The sequence below is a fragment of the Phyllobates terribilis genome, unplaced genomic scaffold (genome assembly GCF_046119375.1).
Source record: "Phyllobates terribilis strain yellow unplaced genomic scaffold, ASM4611937v1 Scaffold_1__5_contigs__length_1240528914, whole genome shotgun sequence".
NCBI classification, from domain to species: domain Eukaryota; kingdom Metazoa; phylum Chordata; class Amphibia; order Anura; family Dendrobatidae; genus Phyllobates; species Phyllobates terribilis.
Genome location: NW_027362761.1, coordinates 175,471,192 through 175,489,583, shown reverse-complemented (window position 1 = coordinate 175,489,583; position 18,392 = coordinate 175,471,192). Strand labels below are relative to the sequence as shown.

At 43.0% G+C, this 18,392-nt stretch overlaps 1 protein-coding gene and 1 long non-coding RNA gene across 3 annotated transcripts in view; one reads left to right on the top strand and one right to left on the bottom strand.

Annotated features, from left to right (window-relative positions):
- Window positions 1–3,976, bottom strand: part of CFAP95 (cilia and flagella associated protein 95) — a 90,025-nt gene extending 86,049 nt beyond the window's left edge. The window contains exon 1 of one of the 2 annotated variants that reach the window (XM_073652645.1): window positions 3,600–3,976. In XM_073652645.1, the coding sequence (XP_073508746.1) occupies window positions 3,600–3,715 (116 nt within the window). In that variant the 5' untranslated portion in view covers window positions 3,716–3,976. The remainder of the gene's footprint in view (window positions 1–3,599) is intronic. The other variant, XM_073652653.1, reaches the window with a different exon arrangement.
- Window positions 3,977–11,080: 7,104 nt separating this feature from the next.
- The window catches only part of LOC141166184 (uncharacterized), a 28,996-nt gene continuing 21,684 nt past the window's right edge, over window positions 11,081–18,392 (top strand). Inside the window, exons 1-2 of the long non-coding RNA XR_012251254.1 lie at window positions 11,081–11,232; window positions 16,857–17,004. This is a non-coding gene — a long non-coding RNA (uncharacterized lncRNA). The remainder of the gene's footprint in view (window positions 11,233–16,856; window positions 17,005–18,392) is intronic.

Sequence of the window (18,392 nt, the reverse complement as noted above, 5' to 3'; positions counted from 1 at the left end):
CCCTCCACCAGTCGGGCCTTTATGGCAGAGTAGCCTGACGGAAGCCTCTCCTCAGTGCAAGACATATGAAAGCCCGCATAGAGTTTGCTCAATAACACATGAAGGACAAGACTATGAGAAATAAGATTCTCTGGTCTTATAAGACGAAGATAGAACTTTTTGGTGATAATTCTAAACGGTATGTGTGGAGAAAACCAGGCACTGCTCACCACCTGCCCAATACAATCCCAACAGTGAAACATGGTGGTGGCAGCATCATGTTATGTGGGTGTTTTTCAGCTGCAGGGACAGGACTACTGGTTGCAATTGAAGGAAACATGCAAGTACAGAGATATCCTGGATGAAAACCTCTTCCAGAGTGCTCTGGACCTCAGACTTAGCCGAAGGTTCACCTTCCAACAAGACAATGACCCTAAGCACACAGCTAAAATAACAAAGGAGTGGCTTCAGAACAACTCTGTGACCATTCTTGACTGGCCCAGCCAGAGCCCTGACCTAAACCCAATTGAGCAACTCTGGAGAGACCTGAAAATAGCTGTCCACCAACGTTCACCATCCAACCTGACGGAACTGGAGAGGATCTGCAAGGAAGAATGGCAGAGGATCCCCAAATCCAGGTGTGAAAAACTTGTTGCATCATTCCCAAGAAGACTCATGGCTGTACTAGCTCAAAAGGGTGCTTCTACTCAATACTGAGCAAAGGGTCTGAATACTTATGACCATGTGATATTTCAGTTTTTCTTTTTCAATAAATTTGCAAAAATTTCTACATTTCTGTTTTTTTTTCAGTCAAGATGGGGTGCAGAGTTTACATTAATGAGAAAAAAATAGAACTTTTTATTATTTACCAAATGGCTGCAATGAAACAAAGAGTGAAAAATTTAAAGTGGTCCGAATACTTTTTGTACCCACTGTATCTATCAAAAGCTAAAATGAATTAACCTGAATGGTAGATACCGTGATGAGAAAAAAAAATCTAATTGTGATAACTTTTTTTTAAATTACAAGTCTCAGAAAATATATATATTTTGGTTTAATAATATTCCATTTTTTTCACCAAAATAAACATTTACATTTTTGGTACCTCTAATCAAACTGACATGGAGAATCCTGATGTCATTTTTACTCAACAGAAACCAAAAGCAATGAACTGGGATATAAGTTGGTGTGCATGCAACGTGTAGGCGCATGTTCACACTGGCCACTAAACAGACAAAACCCAAGATAAAAACAAAATGAGCAAATACAAATACCCTGCAGTAAATAAATAAATAGCAAAAGTGTATGCAAATATAGGGTAAAATTTTGATTAAAAAAAGCCATTCCACCACGTCACAGTGACCCGATTCAGGATGGTTCTAACCTCTAGTATTAAAACCTTACCATATGTCAAACAACATGTGACTAAGGGCTGAGAAGGACCCGACTAATGGACACCCAGGAGTGGGGAGTGTTTTAGAGGTTAAGCGAGAGGATTGGAGCACAGAGCACTGATACTTGGTTCATGCTCGCAGCAGAGCTGGAGCAGAGTGTCATTAGCATATCACATCCGATGCTCTAGCATCGGTTGCCATATGCTAATGTGACTCAGGCCTTAAAAAGCTCCCCACTGCTGGGTGTCCATTAACCAGGGTTTCAGTCCTTCTCAACCCTTATGTGATTATACACATGGTAAGGTTTTAATACTAGAGGTCTGTCTCGAATAGGGTCACCGTGACGTGGTGGGATGGCTTTTAAGTTTTTTTGATCAAAATTATGTTAACCATGTACCCAATATTATTTTCAGCACTATTGCTATTTATTTACTGCAGGGTCATTTGCTCATTTTGTTTTCGTATTGGGTTTTATCAATTTTACTCAACATTAAAGACTGAAAGAATCAAAGTCCACAAAACAATGGCAGAATCACAATTGTTTCTTTGCAATTTCACCGCACATGAATTTCTTTTCCAGTATTCCAACACGTTGGTGAAACAGGATGCAAAAATAAACTGAAGAGCAAAAAATATATAAATAAATCGCCAAGCAACAAAGGGGTTAAAAGTATTTAGAAATGTATTTATAATGACACCAGATGGTGGCCCGATTCAGACGCATCGGGTATTCTAGAATATGTATGCGGCCGGCCGCGACCAATCAGCAAAGCGGTGTTTAAATTTGGCGCCAATATCGCGACCAATCAGCGAATCGTATTAGTGAGGACCGGGGAGCGGCGCTGCCTGTGCGGGTACTTCCGCTGCGAGCAGGCGGGAGATGACCGGCTGCTCGCAGCAGAAGTATCCCGACTGGCGGCGCCGCTCCCCAGTCCTCCCTTCACACTTGCCGTTGGGAGATCAGCAGCCCTAGCCGCTGATCTCTCGACGGTAGCCACATGGAGGTCAGCGACGACGCAGGTCGGGGTACTTGTGCTGCGAGCAGCCGGGAGATGACCGCCTAGCGCCGGTCAGCTCCCGGCTGCATCGCCGCTGACCTCTGTGCGGCAGATGAGCCGCTAACGGCCGCCATCTTTTTCTGAAATCCCGCGTCGCTGATTGGTCCGGCCACAGCCAATCAGCGACGCGGGATTTCCTGGACAGAAGGACAGACAGACAGACAGACAGATGGGATAAGACGATTATATATATTAGATATGCTTTATTTTTTTTTATTCATGGAGAACGCCAGCGAACTATAGAACCCCCGTAGATAGTTGCTTGTTGATGGGCCGAGTCTGCTATCTTTGTATTATTATGAAACACTGCAATGTAAGGTGGTGGGTTCAAGTCATCTAAGTAGAACTAAAAATAAGCAAATACACAATGAGAAAAAAAAGTAAAAGGAAACCACAAAATTCACAAATTTAAATCCTCTTTTTCCTATTCATTAAATAATAATAATAAAAAAAAAATGTACAAAATAAAAAAAGATACTTGTCGTAGTCACGGCCATACAAAATTAAGCTATTAAAATATTATGCCACTTATCATTAAATGTCAAAGGCTGCATAATTTTTTTTTTTTTTTTAATTAAAAAAAAAAAAAAATCGAAATGCTATTGTTGCTGGTTTTCGGTCATGTGATCACACATTGTCCCAATAAAAATCAAATCGCTTTTTATTCTGTTTTTTTGTGCATTTTTTTGTTAATTAAGGCATTCAAAGCTACAAAAACAAAAAAACGCCTCATGTGGCAATGTTGATGAAAAAATAGAGAAGCAGAAAAAAGAAACAATGTCTTCATTGGGAAGGGGTTAAAGTGACTTGTAGGGTGCACTGAACTGCTGTAATAGGATAATAGACTGTATATGGGTGAATATGGAGACTGTTCGCTTGCGCCACCTATCTAGAAAAAAAAAGAAAATTGTGTACCTCGTGGGGCAATATATTATAATTATAATAATCTTTATTTTTATATAGCGCCCAACTTATTCCGCAGCACTTTACATACATTATCATATATTCCTACTTATAGGGTATTTTTGGAACGCTACATAACCTTTTTTTAGGCATTTGTCAACACACAAGTCCTTGTATCGCAGAAGACATTGATAACAGAGCAGAAGCTGGAGAACTTTACTTCCTATACAGACCCCATTATGAATCCCACCATGCTGTCTCTTACCAGCCAGACACCTTGGTGGGCTTGTCATAGTGCATGTGATTGGAGCGCAGGTACAAGGAGCCCTTCCTCTCCATGCCCCTGCTGATGATAGAGTCGTCCATTACATATATCGCCATTTGTGTCTGTCCCACTGTGCTTACAAGCTACTCTCTCGTGTTCTTCCGCGCTGGAACTCTTTTCTCTGAGAGAACTATGAGAAGCGTGCTCCCGCTGCCATAGTAACACCGACGCCTGGAGCCGCTGTGCTATCGGATCAGTCCGCCATGTTACATTCCTGCATTCCTCGGAGTAGATGTGGTCAGTGTCGTCCGTGCCTTTATGAAAGTCACTAGAGACACTATGGAGCTGGGCTGTATTTCTGTGGCAATGTAATTCCTTTAATACTGTGGAAAACATTAGTGGCATAGCATACAGCACTGAGATATCAGCTGAGGCTTAGACATATTTAGCCACTGGGTGGCAGTATTAATTAGGGACAGATCTGATGTTCTGTGTGATTATATGGTAACATTGCCAGCAGATGTGTCCCTAATTAATACAGCCACCCTGTGTCTAAATAACTGTGACATACAACTTTAACATAGCAACACAATAAACATGACTTATTGGATTATTTACATCACTTTGTTTTCCTGGAGCTTCTTCCGCTTCCCAGAAGTGTCCCAATATTAGCAGTGGCATTATGTAATATAAGAAGTGTAATCGCTGCGTGTAAATTATGCAAATGACCTTGTATGAGTAGTAAAGGTGGAGCCATGTTTGCTTGGGTTTCCTCCAATTACTCTGGTTTCCTCTCACACTCCAACTACATCATGGGTGTGTGAATGACTAGGACCCTGCTGTGGCCACTACACAGTTAACGGTGCTGTTCTGTTCCGAAACTGATCAATTCTGGCCGCACTGGAACAGAGAGTTACCCCCCCCCCCCAATCTGATATTCATGAGTCATCCGAAGGATAGGACATCAATCAGCGGAGTAAATAGAAATCATGGGGCCCCATAGCAGAAGTTCTATTTGCCCCCACCCCCCCACCCCCCCCCCCCCCCCACACACACACACACAAAAAACACCTTAATATTCGTCAGGGTCACAGAAGAACATATCTCACAACTTTGCAGCCCATACAAGGTCATTTTCCTACATACAGTATAATGGACCCATATATTGCTCCATACAGTATAATGGCCCCACGTAGTCCTCCATACAGAATAATGGCCCCACATCGTCCTCCATACAGAATAATGGCCCCACATAGTGCTCCATACAGTATAATGGCCCCACATAGTCCTCCATACAGTATAATGGGCCCCACATAGTCCTCCATACAGTATAATGGCCCCACATAGTCCTCCATAAAGAATAATGGCCCCACATAGTGCTCCATACAGTATAATGGCCCCACATAGCCCTCCATACAGAATAATGACCCCACATAGTCCTCCATACAGTATAATGGCCCCACATAGTCCTCCATAAAGAATAATGGCCCCACATAGTGCTCCCTACAGTATAATGGCCCCACATAGTCCTCCATACAGTATAATGGGCCCATATATTCCTCCATTCAGTATAATGGGCCCCACATAATCCTCCAAACAGAATGAGCCCCACATTGTCCTCCATACAGAATAATGAGCCCCACATAGTCCTCCATACAGAATAATGGGCCCCCCATAGTCATCCATACAGAATAATGGGCCCCCCATATTCCTCCATACAGAATAATGGCCCCACATAGTCCTCCATACAGAATAATGGGCCCCACATAGTCCTCCATACAGAATAATGAGCCCCACATAGTCCTCCATACAGAATAATGAGCCCCACATAGTCCTCCATACAGTATAATGGGCCCCACATAGCCCTCCATACAGAATAATGGGCCCCACATAGTTCTCTATACAGAATAATGGGCCCCACATAGTCCTCCATACAGAATAATGGGCCCCACATAGTCCTCCATACAGAATAATGAGCCCCACATAGTCCTCCATACAGTATAATGGGCCCCACATAGCCCTCCATACAGAATAATGGGCCCCACATAGTCCTCCAGACAGAATAATGAGCCCCACATAGTCCTCCATACAGAATAATGAGCCCCACATAGTCCTCCATGCAGAATAATGAGCCCCACATAGTCCTCCATACAGAATAATGAGCCCCACATAGTCCTCCATACAGAATAATGAGCCCCACATAGTCCTCCATACAGTATAATGGGCCCCACATAGTCCTCCATACAGTATAATGGGCCCCACATAGCCCTCCATACAGAATAATGGGCCCCACATAGTCCTCCAGACAGAATAATGAGCCCCACATAGTCCTCCATACAGAATAATGAGCCCCACATAGTCCTCCATGCAGAATAATGAGCCCCACATAGTCCTCCATACAGAATAATGAGCCCCACATAGTCCTCCATACAGAATAATGAGCCCCACATAGTCCTCCATACAGAATAATGAGCCCCACATAGTCCTCCATACAGTATAATGGGCCCCACATAGCCCTCCATACAGAATAATGGGCCCCACATAGTTCTCTATACAGAATAATGGGCCCCACATAGTCCTCCATACAGAATAATGGGCCCCACATAGTCCTCCAGACAGAATAATGAGCCCCACATAGTCCTCCATACAGAATAATGAGCCCCACATAGTCCTCCATACAGAATAATGAGCCCCACATAGTCCTCCATACAGAATAATGAGCCCCACATAGTCCTCCATACAGAATAATGAGCCCCACATAGTCCTCCATATAGAAAAAATAAACAAACACCTCAGCACAGAGGGCGCGCTGTAGTGACGTCATCACGCCCTCTGCGCTGAGACTCTGACACAGAGAGTGAATGATGTTTGATGGAGCTTGTTTGGGACACAGAAACAGTTGAAAGTACGATATGATGGGGTCCTCGATGCTGGCACCGAGCCCCCTTGACTAAAGGGCCCCATGGTGGCTGCGTGGTCTGACGCCTTTGGCGGTACACCTCTGCCATCAATATAAAGTACTGGACAACCTCTTTAATCCCTTCCTGACGTGGCCATTTTCTATTTTTGCGTTTTCATTTTTTTCCCCCTTCTTCCAAGAGCCATAGCTCTTTTATTTTCCTGCCCACATAGATGTAAGAGGGCTTGTTTTTCTACCTTGACGAGTTGTACTTTTGAATGACACCATTAGTCTTACCCACATAGTTTACTAGAAAAAGGGAAAAAAATTCCAAGTGCAGTGAAATTGCGAGAACCCCCCACCCCCCACACACAATTCTGACGTTGTTTTTATGGCATACATTATGTGGTAAAAATGACCTTGCAATATAATTCTACCCATCAGTACGATTACAGCGATGCCAAAATTGTCCAGTTTTCTTATTTGTTTAGTGGTGAAGAAAAATTGGAAATTTGTAACTTTTTTTTTTTTTGAGTTGTGTCGCCATTTTCCAAGACCCGTAACGTTTTCATTCGGCCAATGGAGCTGGGGGGGGGGGTTATTTTTTGCAGGGTGAGACAATAATTTTATTGATAGCATTTTGAGATAGATATGACATTGTTAGCTTTTTACTGCATTTGTTTGCGGTTTTGCGGCTATCAAAAAAGCACAATTTTGGCATTTTCAATCTTTTTCTGTTTACCCATCAGGTTGATTATTTTTTTATTATTTTGAAAGATCAGACTTTTCTGGACACGGCGTTACCACAGATGTGCATTTTTTTTATTATCTTTAATTTCTATGGGAATAAGGGAGCGATTTGAACTTTTATATGTATTTTTGTTTCTTTTTATCATATTTATTTGTCTCCTTAGGGGACATAAACCTGCGATCGTCTGATCACTTGTACTATATACAGCAATACCACTGCTGTATATAATAATACTGCTGTATATAACAAAAATCATGGTTTCCTTTGAAGCTCAGAGATAGACTGTGTTTCAAAGGAGCTCTGTGATGACAGGCACGAAGGTCTTCAGCAGACCCCCGGCAGTCATAGCAACTCATCGGTGCCCCGATATTGCGTCACGGGGCGTAGATTGGCACATGAAATGACATGCCCCCATGCTGGTGCGCTTTTAATGCCACTGTCACAGTTTGACAGTGCCATTTAACAGATTAACAATCAAGGGCAGAGCTCTGCTTCACCCGCAGCTGTTATAGGCATGTCCAGCCACAATTTTCCAGGTATGGGGCACCCACTGATGATTTGCGCCGTACATCTACGGCGAATGTCGATAAGGGGTTATTAATGGATTAATATAAAACAGATTAAACATGGATAAAAAACTGAAGTAAAAAGTATGTCTTCTGTTTTTCATCCATTTTTAACAGAAATTAATCCCCACAGACTTTAATGGCCGAGTACCATAAATTGGAGACCTGGATCCGTTTTTAATCTGATGTGCGTGTGGCTCAATGGAACTTTATGGATCAGTGTGCAGTTGGTTTAATAATCAGACAGTACAAAGATGTGTCACACGGATGTGTGAATATAGTGTGTAGGAGAGTCTTTTAGTATTAGGTTCCCATCGAAGAAGAGGTTGCCTTTTTTAATTTGATCAAATAGTTTCAAATGTTTTAATGTATGTAGCAATAAGAGAATTCATGTATTTTATGTTTGCAGAGTGCTGTTGCACAGTAATTGTCACGACTGACTCTGTTGTCTGGTATCCCGGGAGCAGAGGCTCCTTCCTTGTCCCTAAAGCTATGAGGCACCCTAGCTATCCCTGTTTCTGGATTACTTCTAAAGGTGAAGACAACGGGGCCACATACCTTGCTGAGCTCCTGAAACCACCCTCACTCTGTTCCCTCCCCCCACCCAGGCAAGAGGGGAAGAGTGGTGTATGGTAATACACCAACCAGACTAACAAGGTAATACGTACAGGGATAAAGGAAAATACCAATCATACAAATATGCTCTCACAAACAACAGAGGAAAATATCGGAGAGTGGAGGATGAGGGAAAACCCAAAGTAGCAGAAGGAGAGTATTTGCACACAACCAAAACCACACAACAGTCTTAGAAAAATCCACCAAACAACAACTCTCTCTTCTCAAACAACAACTCTCCACCAGCTCCTGAACCATACAGCAATGAAGCTAGCTCTGGCAATGCCTGCTTGCCAGAGTCCAGTATATATAGGAGAGGGGAGTGGCCATCAGTGAACAGCTGAGAGCCTTAATGCAGGTAAGCTTCCAGGAGCTTACAACTGAGCAGATTAACCCCTGCATTGCTAGAAGAAACCTGCATCATTTAATATGAAGAAGTGCTTCTAGTCAGTGCAGGAGTAGGAGAAAACAGATGGCGCAGTCTTCTAGCTCTTCTTTGTCGCGATAAACCCATGACAGTTGTTGTATATATATTTGTATAGCAGCCATAGACAACTTCCACCTGCTTCTTTAATAACAAGGGCCTGTCAGCACAAAACGTCTGTTCAAACCAAAGACAGCACGTTGTACGGGTCATAGCCCATAATCTTGCTGACTGAGGCTGAAGAAAAATATCCTTTGTGCTCAGTCAGCAAGAAGAAGATTTATTTCATCTCATGTCACAGCCCCACTCCTGCAGCTTACTGAGGTATGTGTTTTTACAATCCTTCTCCTCTGACACAGATTATACTGCAACCTTTCCTGACATGTAACTAGGATAGGCTGACATTTTAATTATGTGACGGAGCCATTTTATCACATTTTTGGGGAACTGCTTTAAGAGTGATGTCCTTCCAGGATCTTAGAACATGAGAAAATACCAACTGATATCATTAGCTGCAGTAGGTTACCACTGTGATCTGTGATTGACTACATGTCTCATGTCCATGTTGGCATGTCATCACTGAAGCAAGAAGTAGAGACCAGTGGGGGACCCAGGAAATGCCGGAACTGCATTGAAAGGAGTTTTTTTTATTTTATATTATTCCAAACCGTTTTCAAAATATTTTTTTCTGGCTGATTCAAACCATTTAATTTTGATATACTTCAATAAATGTTGAAACCTGTGTTAGTATATTTAATAATTTTGCTAAAGTTACAGCTAAAATGATAAGACTTGCCACAAATATACTATACAGTATGTCATTAAGAAATCAGATTATTCCCTCCAGTATTATAGGAATACAGATTTTACTCACAAATCTTGTGGGATTCTCTTCTCTGGAATGACCCCTATCTTCTCAGAGAGCATAAAAAAGGGACTTTCCAACCAGAAGATGTAAGAATTACAAAGGAGACCAGCACAGTTGAAGGCTGGGCCAAAGAAACTCCAGTGCCATTAACCAGTCAGTAGCAGGGGTGAGTAAGCACTAGCCATTAAGGTGCCACTCTAGGGCTTAGATGAGGTGATAGAGGAGGAAGAAGGAGCTCCAGCATGAGCTGTAGCATGATAGGTCTGTCTCAGGAGAAGACCAGCCCACCTGCACAAGAGAGAGTAATAGTAGAGGGTAAGGATGGTCACAACAGAAGGGATAGTGGAGACTTAAAGGAAGCCTTTCATCTAAGTACATATGAGGGAGAGACCTGTCAATCACCTGCAGCAGTGCTGGGAAAAGCCAGCTGGGGTGAACCTGACTCTCATCTATGGTCTCCAGCTGAATCTTTAATGTTTGTTCTCTCTGAAACGCTGTAGCATGTTGGAGAAACTTATATACCTGGCTGAAAACATGCAGCCAGGCTCTGTTGTATACTGCCCACATTTTGGGCAGTAGGAATCAGATGACCAGTTCAGTACATCCACATCTAAGGATAGTCTGGAAACTGATGCCTCAGGCTAAAGGGGAGTGCTACAAGAATGGTTAGGAGAAACAGAAAAACGGCGATTGACAGTCCAGAGAATATGTAAAAATAGCAAATTTTATTAGTCAATTGTTAATACAGGATGGAGAAATGGGGAGCAGATGTGTGGGGAAAACTGTACAAAGGGGGCGCACAAACTGGGAGCAATATAAGTATGTAACTATGCACATAAGAACTTCAATACATGATATAATAAAGTATCCTGCCATTTATCTATAGTAAATATGTGGAGTGACAGGGCAGCATATGATCATCAACATAGGCCAAGGCAATTTTGTCCGGCAATGCAGAATATAGAACATGTAAATTACCTAGATCACTCTCACATGCAGGAGCTCCCAATGTTTGCGCATCCGGAAAAAGGATAGTTGGGAGCAGGGCCAGTACAAGGGGTAGGCAGGGTATGCACCTGCCTTGGGCGCTACCTCCTGCCTACCCGGGGGGGAATGCATTTCAGAGAAAAAAAACCCTGACATTGCTGAATGCCTATGGCCGCCCGTCAACTTCATCCGGCCGCAGGCATTCAGCACAGTGACATCCAGGGTGCAGGCACACAGGGGAGCAGTGTCAGTCACTGACACCGCTCACCCCTCTCTCTAATGCGTCCGACGCTCCTTCCCCACACTCAATCGTATTCGCGTCTGTAAGGCACAAATACAATTGATGTTGGCGCCACCTAGCACTGGAACAAGGGAGCTGAAATCAGCTCTCTGCCAGGAACTCCACTGCATGCACAGGACGTCGGACATCACGATGCAGTAACATTATTGCGCCATCCAATGCCCACTGCTGCACCAGATGGTAGAGGAGACCGAGCTGTGATGGACAGGGAGCCTGGATTAGGTGAGTATAATTTTTTTTTTCATTTTAATTCTATTTTTCTAATGAATGGAGGCTATTATACCTAGGGCCTGTGGGGACATTCCAAGAGTGACTGGCTATGGGGACATAAGAGGGGCTGGCTATGGGGACATAAGGAGCTGACTATGGGGACATAAAGAGCTGGCTTTGGGGACATTACAAGAGGGGCTGTGGGGACATAACAGGAAGATGAACATACTGAATTGGGTGCTCTTGAGGACCTTATATTGGGGACAGTGATGACCATACTGTTTTGGGGCTGTGGGGAACATTATACTGTAGATTGGTGGGCTGGAACATAGTAACATAGTTTGTAAAGCCGAATAAAGACTTGCGTCCATCAAGTTCGACCTGTTAGTTCTGTAATTGCTAAAGTTGATCCAGAGGAGGGCAAAAACCCCAAATGATTTAGCCAATCTTCACCTGAGGAAAAATTCCCTCCCGACTCCGAAACCAGCAGTCAGAATAAATCCCTGTATCAACCTACTATTTTATTTTATTTTTAAGTATATGCTAAAATCTGCCTGGTATCTAGAAATGCATCCAGTCCCCGCTTGAACTGGTGTAGTGAATCCGACATTACCGTCTCCTCACTCAGTGAATTCCATATTCTCACTGCTCTTACCGTAAAGAACCCCTTCCTATGCTGGTGCTGAAACCTTTTCTCTTCCAGTCTTAGTGAATGCCCTCTTGTTACCGTAATATCCCTCCTTTTGAACAAATCCCGGGCAAGATCTCTATACTGTCCCCTCACATATTTGTACACATTTATTATGTCCCCCCTCAACCTTCTCTTTTCCAGGCTGAATAGTCCTAGTTTTGCCAACCTCTCTGGGTATTGCAGTCCCTCCATTCCCTTTATTAATTTTGTTGCCCTCCTTTGCACCTTTTCAAGCTCATTTATATCCTTTCTATATATTGGGGCCCATAACTGAGCACAGTATTCCAAGTGTGGTCTGACCAGTGCTTTGTACAGTGGAAGAACAATGTTCTCATCCTTTGCAGCTATACCACTTCTGATACATCCCATTACCCTGTTTGCCCTTACAGCAGCGGCCTGACTTTGGGCACTCCAATTTAGTTTGCTATCAATCAAGATGCCCAAGTCCTTCTCCATCTCTGAATTCCCCAATCATTTCCCATTCAGTGAGTACTGGTGACTTCCATTTTTCCTTCCCATATGTATGACCTTACATTTCTCCTCGTTAAACCTCATTTGCCATTTAATGCTCCACCTACCCAGCTTATCCAAATCCCTCTGTAGGTCTGCACTGTCCTCTTTTGTATTAATTGTTTTACATAACTTTGTGTCATCTGCAAATATTGATATTTTACTATTTATCCCGTTGACTATGTCGTTAATAAAGATATTAAATAACATTGGGCCTAGTACAGACCCCTGTGGTACCCCACTAGTGACGCTTACCCAATCTGAGTATATTCCATTTATAACCACCCTCTGCCTTCTATCCCTTAGCCAGTTAGCTACCCACTTGCAGACATTTTCCCCCAGCCCCATCATTCTCATTTTGTATACCAACCTATTATGTGGCACGCTATCGAACGCTTTTGAGAAGTCGAGATACACGACATCCACTGGTTCCCCCTGATCTACTCGAGAGCTAACCTCCTCGTAGAAGTCAATCAGGTTTGTTTGGCAGGAGCGATTCCTCATGAATCCATGTTGGTTCGGGATTAAAAGATTATTAGCATCAAGATGCTCCGTAATTGCCTCTTTAATGAAACCTTCAAAAATTTTGCCCACAACGGACGTCAGACTCACCGGCCGATAGTTTCCAGCGTCACTTTTCGCTCCCTTTTTGAATATTGGCACTACATTCGCCTGTCGCCAATCAAGTGGCACAGACCCAGTCTCAACAGAGTCCTTAAATATAAGATATAACGGTCTGTCTATCACATTACTTAGTTCCCTTAGTACCCGTGGGTGTATGCCATCAGGTCCTGGTGATTTGTTTATTTTAATGTTACTGAGGCGTTTCTGTACCTCAACTTGGGTTAGATTTGTCATACTTAGTGGAGGATTAAGCTTGTCACTTCTCATTTCTCCTGTTAGTTCTACTTCCTTTGTGAAAGTTGTCGAAAATAAATTATTTAATAGATTAGCTTTATCCTCATCTTTCTCTATGATTTTGCCTTCCTCACTTTTTATCGGTCCAATATTATCCGATTTAATCCTTTTACTATTTATATACGTAAAGAACAGTTTGGGATTTGATCTACTTCCCTAGCAATACGTTTCTCTGTTTCCTCCTTCGCTATTTTTATTTGTTTTTTACAGGTTCTCGTTTTTTCCTTGTAACACATTAGTGCCTCCTTACTGTTTTCCTGTTTTAATCTCTTGAATGCCTCTTTTTTGCTATTTAACGCCCCTTTTACGTTCTTGTTCAACCATATTGGTTTCCTCTTATTTCTGGCCCTTTTATTCCCATACGGTATATACCTCTCGCACTGAGTATTCAGAATTCTTTTGAAGGTTTCCCATTTACTATTTGTATTCCATTGATTAAGTACTTTGTCCCAGTCAATAAGTTGAAGGTTTTCTATCAGCTGATCAAACTTCGCCCTCCTAAAGTTTAATGTTTTTGTTGTTCCCTTATTGATAACCCTACTGAAGGGCATTTTGAAGTCGATAATATTATGATCGCTATTACCTAGGTGCCCCCCTATCTGTACCTCAGTTATTCTATCAGGCCTATTAGTCAATATTAAGTCCAACACGGCCTTCCCTCTCGTTGGTTCCTGCACTAGTTGGGAGAGATAATTATCCTTAATATTTGTCAAGAACCTTTTTCCTTTCTGAGATCTACAGGTTTCTGTTTCCCAGTCAATATCCGGGTAGTTGAAATCCCCCATTACAATCACTTCATTATGTTTTGCTACTTTGCCTATTTGTCCTAATAGCAGATTCTCATTCTCCTCTGTTATATTTGGTGGCTTATAGCAGACCCCCAGTAATATTTTATTATTATTTTTTGCCCCCTCTATCTCTACCCACCCCCTCTTCTCCCTCTCCTATATCTTCCCTTAGTCTGGGTTTTAGACATGACTTTACATATAAGCAGACTCCTCCGCCTTTCCCCTGTTTCCGGTCCCTTCTAAATAAACTATAATCTAATAAATTTACCGCCCAATCGTAGCTATCGTCTAGCCAAGTCTCTGTTATACCTACGATGTCATACCTCTCCTCCGATATAAGCGCCCACAGCTCATCCGCCTTATTGGTCAGGCTTCTTGCGTTGGTCAGCATGCAAGATAAAACTTTGGGGTTATTTAGCATCCTATTCTTCTCTAACGATCTAACTGTACTATCCCCACCCCCCTCTCCACCCTCATTATATTCACTTCTCCCCTTCCCCCTTGCTTGCCTCACATCCCACCTATTTCCTTGGTTTCCCCCCCCCCGTCTCTAGTTTAAAAACTCCTCCAACCTATTAGCCATCTTCTTCCCCAGCACCGCTGCACCCTCCCCATTGAGGTGCAGCCCGTCCCTACGGTAGAGCCTGTAGCCGACCGCGAAGTCGGCCCAGTTCTCCATGAGCCTAAACCCTTCTGCCTTGCACCAACTCTTTAGCCACTTATTCACCTCCCTAACTTCCCGTTGGCTCTCCTGTGTGGCTCGCGGGATTGGTAGTATTTCTGAGAAAACTACCTTGGAGGTCCTTGCCCTAAGCTTCCTACCTAGGTCCCTGAAATCATTTTTAAGGACCCTCCATCTACCACTCACTTTGTCATTGGTGCCGATGTGGACCATGACCGCTGGGTCTTCGCCAGCCCCACCCAGTAACCTGTCAACCCGATCCGCGATGTGCCGGACTCGAGCGCCAGGGAGGCAGCACACCGTTCGGCGATCCCGGTCTTTGTGACAGATTGCCCTGTCTGTCCCCCTAATAATAGAGTCACCCACTACCAGAACCTGTCTTGCCTGCCCTACACTTCCCCCCTCCCCCTCATTACTGGAGCATACACTCCCCCGGCGGTCAGAAGATCTGTCGTGCTCCAATAATGCCGGTTCTGAACCAGCCTTCCTATACTTCTTCCCTCTATCCCTCCTAACTGTTATCCAGCTCCCTGCCTGTTCAGCCTGCACTTCCCCTCTATGCTCCACCCCCAGTATTGACCCATTGAGTGTCTGCTCGGTGAGCAGCAAACTCCGTTCCATGTTGTCGATGCTCCTCAGTATCGCTATCTGAGCACTTAGATCCAGAATTTGGGCTTCCAAGTGCACAATATGCTCACATCTCTCGCAGCAGTATGGATCCTCGAGCGGTTGCTCACGGAATGCATACATTGCGCAAGATGTACACTGCACGGCTCCGGCCAACATGGACGTCATTCTAAATATGGGGATACAGTCAGTATATATATACAAGTACAAAACACAATTATTTATATATAGGTGTATGGACGGGGATCAATTAGGGATGTGCAAGTGTATCAATTAGATATCGGCGGGGGATCAGTTAAGTATGGACGGGGGATCAATTAAGTATCAAGTATGGACGGGGGAATCAGCTAAGTAGGTCAGGTGGATTAATTAAGTAAAAAGTAAAGTAAAGAAAGAATGAAATACAGTCAGCAATTCAGTCCTAAGTCCTCCCTTCCAAACTCCCTGAATCCAAAGTCACTGAAAAACAAGTCACACACTTACTTTCGTTCGCACTTACGCTCCGGACACACGCAGCTCATTCACACTCGCAAACTAAGAGATTTAAAGAGGTTATGACCCGTTCCCCTTAATTAACCCCTTGTGAGTAAATCTACACCTCAGGATTTTAGTGCAATGTAGTTAACCCTTAAATACACAGGTAGTAAACTAAGAAACTAAAACTGTAGTGAGAAAATAGGTTTTAAAAAGCCCAATAAATCTAAACAGGTAGAAAAGCACTCAGCAGGTCACAATGCAGCACTCACCGCAATTCACACAGGTATTTTCTGCAGGATTCCCAATACCTCTTCACTGAAAAACAAGTCACACACTTACTTTCGTTTGCACTTACGCTCCGGACACACGCAGCTCGTTTACACTCGCAAACTAAGAGATTTAAAATTTTTTTTTTTTTTTTTTTCCTTTTCCAGCAATGTACCCTTCACCTCAATGCACTTCCAAAAGGTGGATATCATACTGCATGGAGGGCTGTGATGGACATCATAGCGTATATTGGGGACTGTTGTGGATATTATACTGTATGGGCGGCTGTGTTGACCATCATACTGTGTAGGAGGACAATGTAAGGTAGGGCTACCATTTGGAGAGGACCACATGGTGGGCAAGATGAGGACATAGTGTGAAGAAGGGGCACAGTATAAATATGGAGAGGGGGCAGTATGAAATGGGGGCACATTATGGAGAGAGGTTAGCATGGCGGGGGGGAAGTTGGATAGAGTTGTATAGAGAGTGAAGTGAAAGCAGTGGAGAGGGGACAACCATGGTATAGGCCATGGTTCATTTGGGCTGACGGTGTGGCAGTTATAGTTGATAATGGCAGACAGTGGGGCAGTTACAGCTAATAATGTCAGATATTAAGCCATAATATGGTCAGATATTTTGATGCAAAGGGCAATTTAATAACACTCTTATTTTTAAGGGCACCGTGTTGGGATGTGCTGCAGCAAACAAGAGAAGAGGGAAGTTTGCAGAAAAGAGCTGTGGATGTGAAAAGTCACCATGGCATCTGGTCTAGATGGAGACGAAAAGAAAGAAACTACTCAATCAGAGAAGATGTCACCAATAAGGTACCTGGATGTAAATGTTTACTTCATTATACTGACTACGTCTCATCAGTACCGTGGTTTCTGTATGGTCTACAGTCTGATAATTACTGATAATGACAAAAACTCCCAGCTTCTCCTTACCATTGTTAAGGACATACTGGGAGTTGTAGGTTCATGAGATTCAAATGTATATGTCCCTAATTTGACATTACAATTGATTGCTGTACTAAACTTGGTGATGTATTCATGTACTGATGGTGATTCTGGTGATGTATTCATGCACTGATGGAGGTTCTGGTGATGCATTAATGTAATGATAGTAGTTCTGGTGATGCATTTATCTACTGATGGTGGTTGTGGTGATGTATTCATGTACTGATGGTGGTTTTAGTGACCTATTAATTTAGTGACAATGGTTCTGGTTCCGTTTTTATGTACTCTGGATGGCTTTGGTGATGTATTTATGTATGATGATTTTGGTTTTTGTAAAGATCTGAGGTTGTGGGTTGTAAGTAATCACCTAGGCAGGTTAACGATGCAACAATATTTTATTGATCACAGGCATGGTAATAAAGCCATTCCAGGTAAATGGCCAAAATACAGTTCTCTCAGTCCTCAAATTCCCAATCTGGGTTCAGTAGTTCCACTTGCATTGTATAAGGCCATACTCACTGTCTCCCAACTTTTGGATGGCCCACAGATTTCGTATCTCCAGCCAGTATAGTCTGTAGCCACAGTCCATGACCCTCTAGATGGCAGATAATACGATGAAAGCACAGATATCCAGTAGCAGCAGTCCTTTTAAGAAAGTGTAAATCCAAACGACATAATCCATAATGGTAACATGTTTATCCATTCATCCTTCCAAGTCCACGGTCTCCATCGTCTTCCTTCAATCCTTCGACACAACTCTCTAAAACATGTCTCCACTTTCTTCCACTGGGATCAGTCCCCTCCCAGGTCAGAAGTGATCACACCCTCCCCCTTAAACATTCACTGTTCGCTAAAACAATGAAGAATATTCTAGAAGCCTTCACCTGAGACTTCCTGTAAGACCCCCTGTGGTGACGGCTCCACTGTGACTCAATCTACACTCACCTAATGAGATTATTGGCTGTTGAAACAATGGACTCCTGGGATAAAGATGAGATTAGTGGAATTCTGGACATTTTACAAGTGAATCTTACATACTGACAAGTAAGCAGAACTATAAAAAACATAACAAGTAAATCACTAATAATACACAATAATAATATTGACGAAAATGGTGGTCCATGCTGGAAAAGTATCATCGTCTTTAGTAAGGGGGCAGCTCCTCACAGTTTTATATTCATGTACTGATGATGGTTCTGGTGATGAATACAGCACCAGAACCATCATGACTACATGAATACATCACCAGAGCCATC